Source organism: Onthophagus taurus, chromosome 7 (genome assembly GCF_036711975.1).
Source record: "Onthophagus taurus isolate NC chromosome 7, IU_Otau_3.0, whole genome shotgun sequence".
Lineage (NCBI taxonomy): Eukaryota > Metazoa > Arthropoda > Insecta > Coleoptera > Scarabaeidae > Onthophagus > Onthophagus taurus.
The window spans coordinates 18,965,693-18,978,562 of record NC_091972.1 but is presented as its reverse complement, the minus strand read 5'-3'; the positions used below and the strand labels follow the sequence as shown (position 1 = coordinate 18,978,562).

Below are 12,870 nucleotides of genomic sequence, written 5' to 3'. Positions count from 1 at the left end.
TGTTTGCTCTTTCAGCAACTCCGTTTTGTTCAGGTGTGTACCTTACTGTGTTCTGGTGTTTAATTCCTTTCTCTTTGCAGAATGATTGAAATTCCTTTGACATGTACTCAGTTCCGTTGTCACATCTCAAGATTGAAATTCTTTAAATTTTGCCTTCCTTTTTAGCTATTGCTATTATTTTCTTGTTTTTGATCAGTACAGCTTTTACCTTATCAAATTTTATCTCTATTCCTGCGATAGCGCGCTTTTGTACCGAAAGTAGGTTGCATCTCAGATCTTTTACATATAGAACATTTTTTTATTTCTGCCATTTCATTTATTAATACAAACATAATTTTAATGTTACCTTTAAAACTTGCTTCACATGCTTGTTCCGTTTTGGCTTCATTTATTCTGGTTGGTGTAGCCAGACCTGTTTCTTCCTTGAAGTAATTTCTTGTATTTTCTAGAAGATCATTTGCCCCTGAATCCAGATAGAATTCTATTCTGATAGCTTTATTCTTGATCTGGTTTTCATAAACTCTTCTTTCTAAACTGTAACGTGAGCTTCTCTTTTCTTGAAAGGACATTAGTTTTTCTTATGCACAACTTTTTCGCAATTGCAGCAATTGAATTTGAAAGCAGTTGTGTTGGAATTTGTGTTGAATTTTCCATTCCATCTCTTTGTTAGATGTCTATTCTTTGTTAAATTGTTGAAAGCAGTTTTATTTTCTTCAAAGTTATCATCATTATTCATTTTACGTTTCATTTCTTGTTCCAATAATATGGCCTTTACGTTAATCTACAGTAAGTTTTTCTCTTTCAATGAGTTTTAAGACTGTTGCTATACTATTAAATGTTCTGGGTAGTGTTACCAGTAAATGGCATATCACATCTGTGTTTTCTAAGGTAGCTAAGAGACTTTTAACTAGTAGCGGAACGAATATCCGGCAACTATCCGGCTTTGGACGGATATTAAAAACCGATTACTTAGTACTCCACCATTCACAGGAATTAGTATCTCTTTTAGGAGTTGGACACTGCAGATAATAATCAAGTTCAACCCCAATAGGATTTTTTTCATTGAATACAACTTTATTTATATCAGGTTTGTCATTAGCAACCTCATTGCAACAATCCCAATACGATATATAAAATCTCTTATTGTAGTTTCGTCTAGTTTTTTTCTCTTCGCTGGTAATTCATCATCACATTCATTACTAACAGAACTGTCGTTGTTATCACTTTCGATTATTAATTAAAGTATCCCCTCAAGTTAATTAAACCCGTTTTCAAAAATCACTTTCAGTTTTTGAGAAATAAATTTTTGGAATGATCGACAATTTTTTCGAATTTTTCAATTTTCGCCGATTAAGTTTTAAAAATTCGTATAAAATCCATTTCGTGGAATATGAGTATGAAAATTTTCCAAAGTGTTAATAAAAGTGTCCTCTTTCCAATGAACCAACCCGTTTTGAAAAATAACTTTTAGTTTTTGAGAAAACAATATTTGAAATTTTGATAAAATTTTCGATGTCGCAATTTTCTTCGATAACTTGCAAAATTTGCTATAAAATTAATTTCTTGAAGGATCCTTGTGGAAATATCACCAATTGTTAATTAAAGTATCCTCTTTTTAATGCAAAAAGCCGTTTTGAAAAATCACTTTTAGTTCTTGAGAAATAAATTTTTGAAATGATCAACAATGTTTCGAATTTTTCAATTTTCGCCGATTAACTTTTAAAAATTCTTATAAAATCCAGTTCTTGGGAAATGAGCATGAAAATTTCCCAAAGTGTTAATAAAAGTGTCCTCTTTCCAATGAACCAACCCGTTTTCAAAAATAACTTTTAGTTTTTGAGAAAACAATATTTGAAGTTTTGATAAAATTTTCGATGTTGCAATTTTCATCGATAACTTGCAAAATTCGCTTTAAATTAATTTCTTGAAGGATCCATGTGGAAATATCACCAATTATTAATTAAAGTATCCTCTTTTTAATGCAAAAAGCCGTTTTGAAAAATCGCTTTCAGTTCTTGAGAAATAAATTTTTGAAATGATCGACAATTTTTTCGAATATTCCAATTTTCGCCGATTAAGTTTTAAAAATTCGTATAAAATCCATTTCTTGGAATATGAGTATGAAAATTTTCCAAAGTGTTAATAAAAGTATCCTCTTTTCAATGAACCAACCCGTTTTGAAAAATAACTTTTAGTTTTTGAAAAAACAATATTTAAAGTTTTGATTAAATTTTCGATGTTGCAATTTTCATCGATAACTTTAAAAATTCGTTATAAAATTAGTTGCTTGAAGTATCTTGGATCCAAATAAGTTGACATATCTTATCAGCTTTCTTATTAATTTCATTTTTATTCAAATATCGCAATAATGTTGCAATATAGGGTATCACTTCAGAAATGCAGCAGAAATTATAACCATAATGGCCGGATAGATATGCCGGATAACCGGATATCCGGCCAAAGGGAATGCCGAATATCCGGTATCCGGCTTTTCGCAAAATCACTATCCGTTCAATCACTACTTTTAACTTTCTAATTGTTTCGTCAAATTTCAGGATATGACTTTCTAACGATTCTTCAGATGAAAGTTTCGTGCATAGTAATTTTCTGCGCAAGTACAGTTAGTTTGCAATACTTCTCAATCAGTCTTTCGAACTGATTTTCCAGAATTTTCCAGATCTCTTAGGAGGTGTTTTTATCTTTGAGACAACTTATTATTATTGACTAACATTTCCTGTCTTTTCTTTTGAAGTCTTCAGTAGTTCAGTAGTTAATTGAGATATATTAACCTCGCCGAACTAAGTTCCTCGTGCATTATTAAAGTTACTTTATCAGTTACAAGAATTGGAAAGCACTTAAAATCACAACTGGTTTAAACACGTTGGTCCAGGTGACTCACTTATTGCATTAAGTATGTAAGCTAATCTCATCATCTCATTTCTATTAACAATTTATTTCGTATACTTAATTAATTACTGTATTAGAAAGTAATAAAGTTAGTTATTTTAACAATTTTTTTATTATTCTTAGAATCAATCCCATTTTTAAATGTTTATTAGGAATCTCTACTTTTCTTAGAAATTAAAAAAATAATCCAAGATTTTCACAAAATTAAATTTATACAAACCGGCTTAATACCTTCAAAGCAGGGATTAAGCAGCTTCCACTTAATTCTACCCTTATCAATAAAGATAAAGAGAACAAACATTTTTTGGGATAACAGCTTTTAAATAGGAGCTACGCCCAAAAAAATATTCACAACTAAAAAATGCGGCGATTGTGTTTTGGGGCGGTTTTACTCTGCCTCGTTGCGGGTGCTTATTCTCAAGTAATAACTTGTAATGATGTGAGTTTTGTTTTGGGACAGACTACGATTACGCTTGGAGGAAATTTATCGATAAGTCGAAATGACGAGCATTTTTGTAGTTATACTAATATTAGATACGCAACGCCGCCAATTGGAGATTTAAGATTTCATGTAAGTTTTATTTATAACAATTATTAAATTTAAATAATTAAATTAATTAATAGGATCCTGTGGCTCTTCCATCTCGTTTTCCTGCCGGTTTACAAGCTCAACTTCCTGAAGCTTATGGCCCTTACATTTGCGTTCAAGAATTTCATACTGGAATTGTCGGCGATGAAGATTGTTTAGTTTTAAATGTTTTTACAAAAAGAACATCAGCTCATGCAGGACAACTAAATTTACCGGTGATGGTTTGGATCCACGGTGGAATGTTTAAAACGGGTTCAGCAAACAGCGGTTTTCATGATCCACAATATTTATTATCCCAAAATATTATCGTCGTGACCATAAATTATCGTTTAAACGTTTTCGGATTTTTATCCTTCGATAATCCACAATTCGGAATCCCAGGAAACGCCGGTCTTAAAGATCAAGTTTTAGCTTTAAGATGGATTCGCGAAAATATCCGTCACTTTGGTGGGAATCCCGAACAAATTACACTTTTTGGACAAGGAGCTGGAGCAACTTCGGCTCATTTTCACGTATTATCGCCGATGTCTTCAGGATTATTTCACAGGGTTATTTTGCAAAGTGGTACTGCTCTTAATCCGACCGTTGGTGGTTTAAGGGATAATGGAGTAATGATTGCACGTGAATTATCTCTGAATGCTACTAATGTAGAAAGAATGTTGGAAACTTTGAGAACTATGTCAGCGGAACATCTTTATTTTGTACAAAATAGATTGTTAACGGTAAGTAAGAATTAAAAATAAAACAAAATTTTTAAAAACAAACTTAGCTTCTTCGTTTTCTGATGTGATTACATCATTTCAATGTCTATTGCGGAAGATTGCATTAAAGATAGTAAAGATAGTGACAGAGTACAAGATTTCAGAATCTTATTTGTTGCTGACTAAAACTTCTAAACAAATTTACAAAATAAACATACAATTTTTAGGCATATCCGAAAAGATAATTTCATGAAGGAATCTCGTTTCTATACAGTATCTTAAGATCCCCAACTTAACTCTAAGTACTTTAACTAATTGATATAAAATGGAGCACCAAGCACCATTTCCAAGTGCTTGGAGAATATTATATATTAATGATTAATATTGTTATGCCAATGGGCAAGTACAGAGTCCATCAGTGAAACCTGACGGTTTTTGAACGTGGATAACGGATGGTGGGGAGGTATAGTTGGTCGCTATACCTTTTGCTGATGTGTGCCTTTATCCCTGAGTTAATTTCGTTTAAGCTGCAGTTTGTAAAACATCTGATGATTTTTTCTTCCCTGAGTTACGTGTCCGACAAATTCCTCTTGAGAGTGTTTAGTTTCAGCAGGATGAAGCGACTGCGCTTCGCTAAGAAGTTTATTTCCCAGAAAGTTGATCTCTCTCATTATTGTGGTGACATTCGGCACAGAACAAAAACCAAATTAATTAATTATTTCTTAGTTTTTCTGTTCATACCGCAAGCGACCACGACTTATTAAGTTGCCTGTCCTCGAAAAATATTTAAATTATGTATTGATATGGTATCGCTGTAGCGCCTTGACCGCAAACGACCTCGGCTTTATTAACTTGCGTATCCTTGAAAAGTATATAAGTTATTTATTGATGTAGTATCGATGTAGCGCCTCGGCCGCAAGCCACCTCGGCTTTATTCAATTGCCTATACTTGAAAAGTATATAAGTTATGTATAGATATGGTATCGATGTAGTGCCTCGGCCGCAAGCGACCTCGGCTTTATTAAATTGTCTAGCCTTGAAAAGACAATTTTATTGATATGGCTATATAACTCAGAATCATCCCTGATCTATCTTAACATCATCCATGGCATCTACGAAAATCATCCCCGTTTTCCCTAATATTGTTTATGTCTTGAAGAAGATGTCTTGCAGAAGGACACATGAGGATGTCATCTTCCAGAATCATCCTCGCCTTTTCTAATATTGTTTACGGCATCCCTCAATATCATCCTTAAGATGTCTAAACATAATCCCTAGCAATGTTCAATACTTCTGATCCTTTTCATACACTCTCCACAATTCACTAACATCGTCCATGATATCGCTATACAGGGTGTTATAAAAGTATTGGGCTGGCTACACATAGACGATTTCTACAACTAAAAATAAACAAAAAAGTGTATATAAACATATTATGTCCTAAAATGGTTCGCTACTGAGTTACAGCCATTGAAGTTTTTCATTTTTTTATTTAAAAAAAGTTACAGGAAACGGGAGTTTTTAATGTAAATCATAACAAATGTTCAAAATGACCTCCACGGGCAGCAACACACTGCTGAGCTCGTCGTATCATGGATTGCCTCACGCGCTCAAATATTCCTGGTGTATTTCGAATTTGCTGGCATCCATCTTACACTCTACGTTGAATATCCTCAATATTTTGAATTGGAGTAGAATACACCATAGATTTTAAATGTCCCCATACGTAAAAATCGAGAGGATTTAAATCGGGAAACCGTGCAGGCCACGCTACAGGTCCACCACGCACTTCCAGGATATACGGCATTTAAAAATTCGTGCTGTGAGAACATGCGTTCTCTAACATTTAGTGGAACAGCTTCCAGCAAACCTGGTAAGTCGTTTTCTAAAAAATAACGATAATTCTGCCCAGAAAGTCGTCGGGGAAGTATAAAGAACCAATCAAGAAGTCGTTGATAATTCCTGCCCACACATTTAATGAAAACTGCGCTTGATGTCTGGACTGAATAATAGCATGAGGGTTTTCTTCTTGCCATTGGTGTAAATGATGAAAATTGACGATACCATCTCTTGTTAAGCCAGCTTCATCACTAAAGAGCAGACACGTCAGAAAGAGACAATCGGCGACGCATGTCTGTAACAACCATACACAGTAAGCTTCTCGTGGTGGGAAGTCATTCTCACTAAGTCCCTGTACTCTTTGCAGGTGATACGGATAAAGCTGATGAGTTCTTAAAATCCGCCACACACTCACATGATCGACAACTTCCGCCAATGTAATTCTTCGAGTACTAGCACCTGCATTTTCTTCAACACGATCCAACACACGTTCTTTCAAGTCCAAAGTTTTTGTAGTTCAGACTACTGGTTTGAAGGATCCTGTTTCCCTTTATCTAATATGAAGCCTTTCGAACGTTTTTTCATTTGGTAAACGTCGGTAAAAGTCTTCTTGCTTCTATTCTGTTGCAATGTGCCAAACCATACATTAAATACATGTCGGACATCTCTTGGAAAGAATAATCTGCCATTTTGTACTAGGCTGAAAACAAAAAGCATGGACTGCCTACTTAATATTGGTCTGAACCATTTTAGGACATATGTGTATATAAACTTTTTTGCTTATTTTTAGTTGTAGAAACTGTCTATGTATAGCCAGCCCAACATTTTTGTAACACCCTGTATATCGTTTCTGATATCTTTGTACATCGTCTTTAATATCATTAGACATCATCCCTGATATGACTCAAAATCATTCCTCGTGTGTCTTAACATCATCCATGGCATCTTCCAAAGTCATCCCCGCTTTCTCTAATATTGTTTACGGTATCCCTCAACATCAACCTTAAGATCTCTAAATATAATCCCTAACAATGTTCAATATGTTAGGTTTATATAACATGTTCTGATGCTTTTCATATATTCTTCATCATCCACGAACATCGTCCTTGATATGTCTCTACATCGTCTGTGATATCTCTGTACATCGTCTTTAAAATCACACAATCAGACAATCGGTGGTGTAGTGGTCACTATACCTCTACAAACATTATAGCTAATATTGTGTTATTTCGAACTACCAACCTAACAAATCCGATTTCCTAAGGTAAAAAAGTGCCTTTGGCGCATTCAAGCAATATAACGTTGGTAAACGTAGCAGGGCTTTAAAGTACCTATGATTATTACAGGGTTAAACATCCCAAAATCACCCCGCTTTCTCTAAAATTGTTTACGGCACCCCTCACACATAATCCCTAACAATGTTCAACACTTCTGATACCGATGCTCTCCTAGCTCCTTGATATATTTAATTATCGGCCACATCATTCAACATCGGTTCTATTTTCACCTAATATCGTCATCGACTTCATCAACATCTCTTTATCTCATTTATTAACATTATCCTTGATATTATGAAACGTCATTCTTGATATGTCTTAGCATCATCACCTTTATGTTTTTACATAGTCTATGATATATTTCAGAATCACCCCTAATTTTCCTTAACATTGTCTATGGCATCCCTCAACATTATCCTTAAGAACTCTAAACATAATCCAGAACAATATTCAAACTTCTGATTCTTATCATACACTACGCTATACGCTATACATCGTCTCTGGTATCTCTGTACATCGTCTTTAATATCATTAAACATAATCCCTGATATGACTCAGAGTCATTCCTCAACATCATCCATTGCATCATCCAAAATCATCCTCGCCTTCTATAATATTGTTTACGGCATCCCTCAACATCATCTTTAAGATTTCTACACATAATCCCTAACAATGTTCAACACTTCTGATCCCGACGCTCTCCTAGCTCCTTGATATATCTAATTATCGGAAACATCATTCAACATCAGTCCTATTTTCACCCAAAATCGTCATTGACTTCATCAACATCTCTGAATCATCTATCAAGATCATCCTTGATATTATGCAACGTCATTCTTGATATGTCTTAGCATCATCTCCGTTATGTTTTTACATAGTCTATGATATTTTCCAGAATCATCCGTGGTTTTCATCAACATTGTCTATGGCATCCCTCAAAATTATCCTTAAGAACTCTAAACATAGTCCCTAAAAATGTTCAATTCTTCTTATCATACACTCTCTAACATCCATTAACACCGTACATAATATCGCTATACATCGTCTCTGGTATCTCTGTATAACGTGTTTAATATCATTAAACATCATCACTGATATGATTCAGAATCATTTCTTATATGTCTTAACATCGTTTATGGCATCGTCCACAATCATCCTCGCCTTCTCTAATATTGTTCAATACTTCTGATCCCGACACCCTCCTATCTCCTTGATATATCTAACTATTGGCCACATTATTCAACATTAGTTCTGTTTTCACCCAAATTCGTCATTGACTTCATCAACATTTCTTCATCATCAATCAACATCATCCTTGGTATTATTAAACATCATTCTTGCTATGTCTTAGCATCGTCTCCGTTATGCTTTTACATAGTCTATGATATCTTCCAGAATCATCCCTGGTTTTCCGCAACATTGTCTATGACATCCCTCAACATTATCCTTAAGAGCTTTAAACATAATCCCTAACATCTGATCCTTTTCATATACCTTCCATCATCCACTAACATCGTTCATGATATCATACATCGTCTATGATATCTCTGTACATCGTCTTTAATATCATTAAACATAATCCCTAAGAACACTTCTGATACCGAAACTCTCCTAGCTCCTTGATACAACTAATTTTCTGCCGCATGAATTCATCAACATATCTTCATCATCTATCAACATCATCCTTGATATTATTAAACATCATTCTTGATATGTCTTAGCACCATCCCCGTTATGTTTTTACATAGTCTATGATATCTTCCAGAATCATCCCTGGTTTTCCCCAACATTGTCTACGACATCCCTCATCATCATCCTTGAAGTCTCTAACAATTAACAAATAATAATTCTTAATAATTCTCAACACCGTCCTTGTCTCAATACATTCTCTATCAAATCATCCCTAATATCGCTTAACGTTGTGCTTGATATCTCTTAACATTCTTCCTGAGTTCCTGTTTCGGATATCTTCGAATATCATTCCATCCTCAACATTATCCGTTGGCATCAAAATTGTCCTTGGCACATCTCAACTCTTTCTAACAATATTGTTTCTAAGTATTCTGAGAGCTCATGTTACTTTATTACAAACTTTTTTGAGAAGCAATTTAGAGAGGAATGCAGTGTTTTAACATAATAAAGATGTCCTTATGATCACTTAGATTTTCATCTATGCTGATGTTTCACTCTTTGGAGATTTTTACGAATTTTTCATCAAAGCGTTAGGATAAGATCTAATAGGGTAGTCCAGCACAATGTACTGTATAGATTGTTTTGAAGCTCCGCAGTCACACTGAGACAACGGCAGCATCCATTTTGTATCTATTATCTCAGATTCCATGTCCCATACGTACTCTGTTGAAGTTCTTCTGTAGGTGGCGGGGAAGTCCAAATCTTTTTGGTTCTTGGTTGAGGAGAATCTGTTGGTTTATTCTTGGTGTTGCTTTGATAGTCAAGTCTTCTTCTCATAGTTGATGTTATAGTTGTTTCTAGCCAGTTCCTCAGCAAGATTTAATGGAGTGTATCGGGATTTGAGGCAATTCATATCAAGATAGGTTTTCATGAATCAGCAGCAGTTATTTTCTTGAACTCTTTTACATGAAGAGGGGTGGATTTAAGACATCCTGATATTGTTTTCATACACAAGATCAATTGTATGTCGATTTTCTGAGTATATGGACTGTTATGTATTCTGCAGCAGAATAAACCAGTGACATGGCAGAACATCGGCATAGATAAAATTATCTTGCCCTGTATGCTTGGTAGATCCGATGTGTATAAATTATTAAGTATGGGCGCAAGAACTGAGCAGTCCTTTGTTCAAGTTTTTTTTCCTCACTGTAGCATACGCAGTTGTCAAGTCCACAAAGACCACGGATGTTCTGAGACATCTTTGAAAGCTTCGTTGCGTTCTGAAACCAGCTTGTATTGATGATGGTGCATTTCATATTCTACTTCAAGTTATAATTTATGCTGAGTCTAATTTATTTTATTAAATAACAAGAAACATTTTGTTTTATTTGTAATTTTTTAAATTTACTTTTAATTTATAACAAACAATTTCAGGATGAACCAATGGCTTTCGGTTCTATTTTTGGTCCAGTCATAGAAAGAAACATAACCCAACAATTTTTAGCCGATGATCCTTTTGACTTGATCAGTAGAGGTGAATACAATGATGTTCCTATGATGATCGGTTACAACGACGCAGAAGGGATAGCTTTTCATTTGATGCTACCAACAGATCTTACATTGATAGTTCAAAACCATTTGGCGATTACCCAAGCTAACAGATTAGCAACAGTTCGGCAACAAATTCAAAATTTTTACTTCCCCACCTTAAACATGACCAACAATGAAACTGGAAGAATATACATGTTTACGGATGCATGGTTTGGATTTCCTGCTGTTAGAACTGCGGCTTTACATGCTGGAGCATCCGCTACAAATATTTATTTGTATAGATTTTCTGGTGATACCGCTTTAAATGTGTTTAAAAGAAATAGTATTTGGACGCGTGATTTTATTGGTGCTAGTCATGAAGATGATATTGGATATTTGTTCCATACATCGTTAACACCCGAGATAATACCAAACACTTTGGAGTATTCCGCTATTGATCGAATGATTACTATTTGGACTAGTTTTGCAATCAGCCCACAAGCTGTTCCGGGCGATAACACAGTTAATTTTGTATGGACTCCAATTGGACCTCCTACTCCTAATACTTCAGCGATTATTAATTACGCGGAGATTAGTACTTTGGTTACAGCAATGAGTGAAAACCCTGACCGGCATAGAATTGATTTTTGGACGGATATTTACGACAGACATTTTAGACGCAGCTCGGCCACGATTGCTAAAGGATTTATTATCTTAACTTTAACGTTAAGTCTTTTTAATCGTTTAATTTAGTCGTTTAATCCTGAAGCAAAAATAAATATTTAAAATAATTATTTTAAACCAAGTAGATTAAGTGAACTTATTTTATTTATTATTTTATTGTTGTATCTTTTAGGATTTAATGTTTACGTCAAGGTGTTAATAAACGCTATCTTATTGTATTAAAAATTTGTTATGTGATATATGAATAAAATAAATTGAATAACTGAACAAAATATTTTTATAGAACACCACATCTTTAAAACGATGTATAATACGTTATGGGTTGGATTATAAAAATATTTAGAAAACCAATCGTGAAGATTTCAAATTTTTCATCTTAGTGTCAAATTGATTAAATACAGGCTGAAACTCAAAAATGTATGGAAGGGTTATTTATGACAACTAAAAAATGTAATTGGTCTCAAATTAAAGCTGATGATTCCTTCTTTAAGATGGTGTATAATACATATTGGGTTGTATTATAAAAATATTTACAAAAAAAATCGCGAAGTTTTCTAAATTTTTCATCTTAATGTCAAATTGACTAAATACAGGTTAAAACTCAAAAAATCGTGAAAGGGTTATTTATGGTAATTAAGAAATGTAGTTTGTCTCAAATTGAAGCTGATGATTTCTTCTTTAAGATGATGTATAATACCTGTTGGGTTGTATTATAAAAATCATTAGAAACAAAACCGCGAAGTTTTCTAAATTTTTCATCTTAATGCGATATTGATTAAATGCAGGTTGAAAATCAAAAATTCGTGGAAGGGTTATTTATAGTAATTAAAAAATGTAATTGGTCTCAAATCAAAGCTGATGATTTCTTCTTTAAGATGATGTATAATATATGCTGGGTTGTATTATAAAAACAATTTAGAAAAAAATCGCGAAGGTTTCTAAATTTTTCATCTTAATGGGAAATTGATTAAATGTAGGTTGAAACTCAAAAAATCCTGAAAGGGTTATTTATTGTAATTAGGAAATGTAATTAGTCTCAAATTAAAGCTGATGATTTCTTCTTTAAGATGATGTATAATACATATTGGGTTGTGTTATAAAAATAATTAGAAAAAAATTCGCAAATTTCTATAAATTTTTCATCTTAGTGTCAAATTAATTAAATGCAGATTGAAACTCAAAAATTCGTGGAACTGTTATTTTGGGTAATTAAGAAATCTAATTGGTCTCAAATTAAAGCTTATGATTTGTTCTTTAAGATGATGTATAATACATGTTGGGTTGTATTATAAAAATAATTTAAAAAAAAATCGCGAAGTTTTCTAAATTTTTCATCTTAATGTCAAATTGATTAAATGCAGGTTAAAACTCAAAAAATCGTGGAAGGGTTATTTATAGTAATTAAAAAATGTAATTGGTCTCAAATCAAAGCTGATGATTTTTTCTTTAAGATGATGTATAATACATGTTGGGTTGTGTTATAAAAATAATTAGAAAAAAAATCGTAAATTTGTCTAAATTTTCATCTTAATATGAAATTGATTAAATGCAGGTTGAAACTCAAAAAATCGTGGAAGGGTTATTTATAATAATTAAGAAATGTAATTGGTCTCAAATCAAAGCTGATGATTTTTTCTTTAAGATGATGTATAATACATATTGGGTTGTGTTATAAAAATAATTAGAAAAGAAATCGCAAATTTGTCTAAAT

The 12,870-nt window shown here is 33.3% G+C and overlaps 1 protein-coding gene across 1 annotated transcript; it reads left to right on the top strand.

Moving 5' to 3' along the window:
• Positions 1–3,268: 3,268 nt before the first annotated feature.
• On the top strand, positions 3,269–11,228 carry LOC111417668 (esterase B1-like). Its single transcript, XM_023050019.2, has 3 exons — positions 3,269–3,478; positions 3,532–4,218; positions 10,380–11,228. The coding sequence occupies exons 1-3, from the start codon at positions 3,269–3,271 to the stop codon at positions 11,226–11,228; spliced, it is 1,746 nt and encodes a 581-aa protein (XP_022905787.2).
• The last annotated feature ends 1,642 nt before the right edge of the window (positions 11,229–12,870 follow it).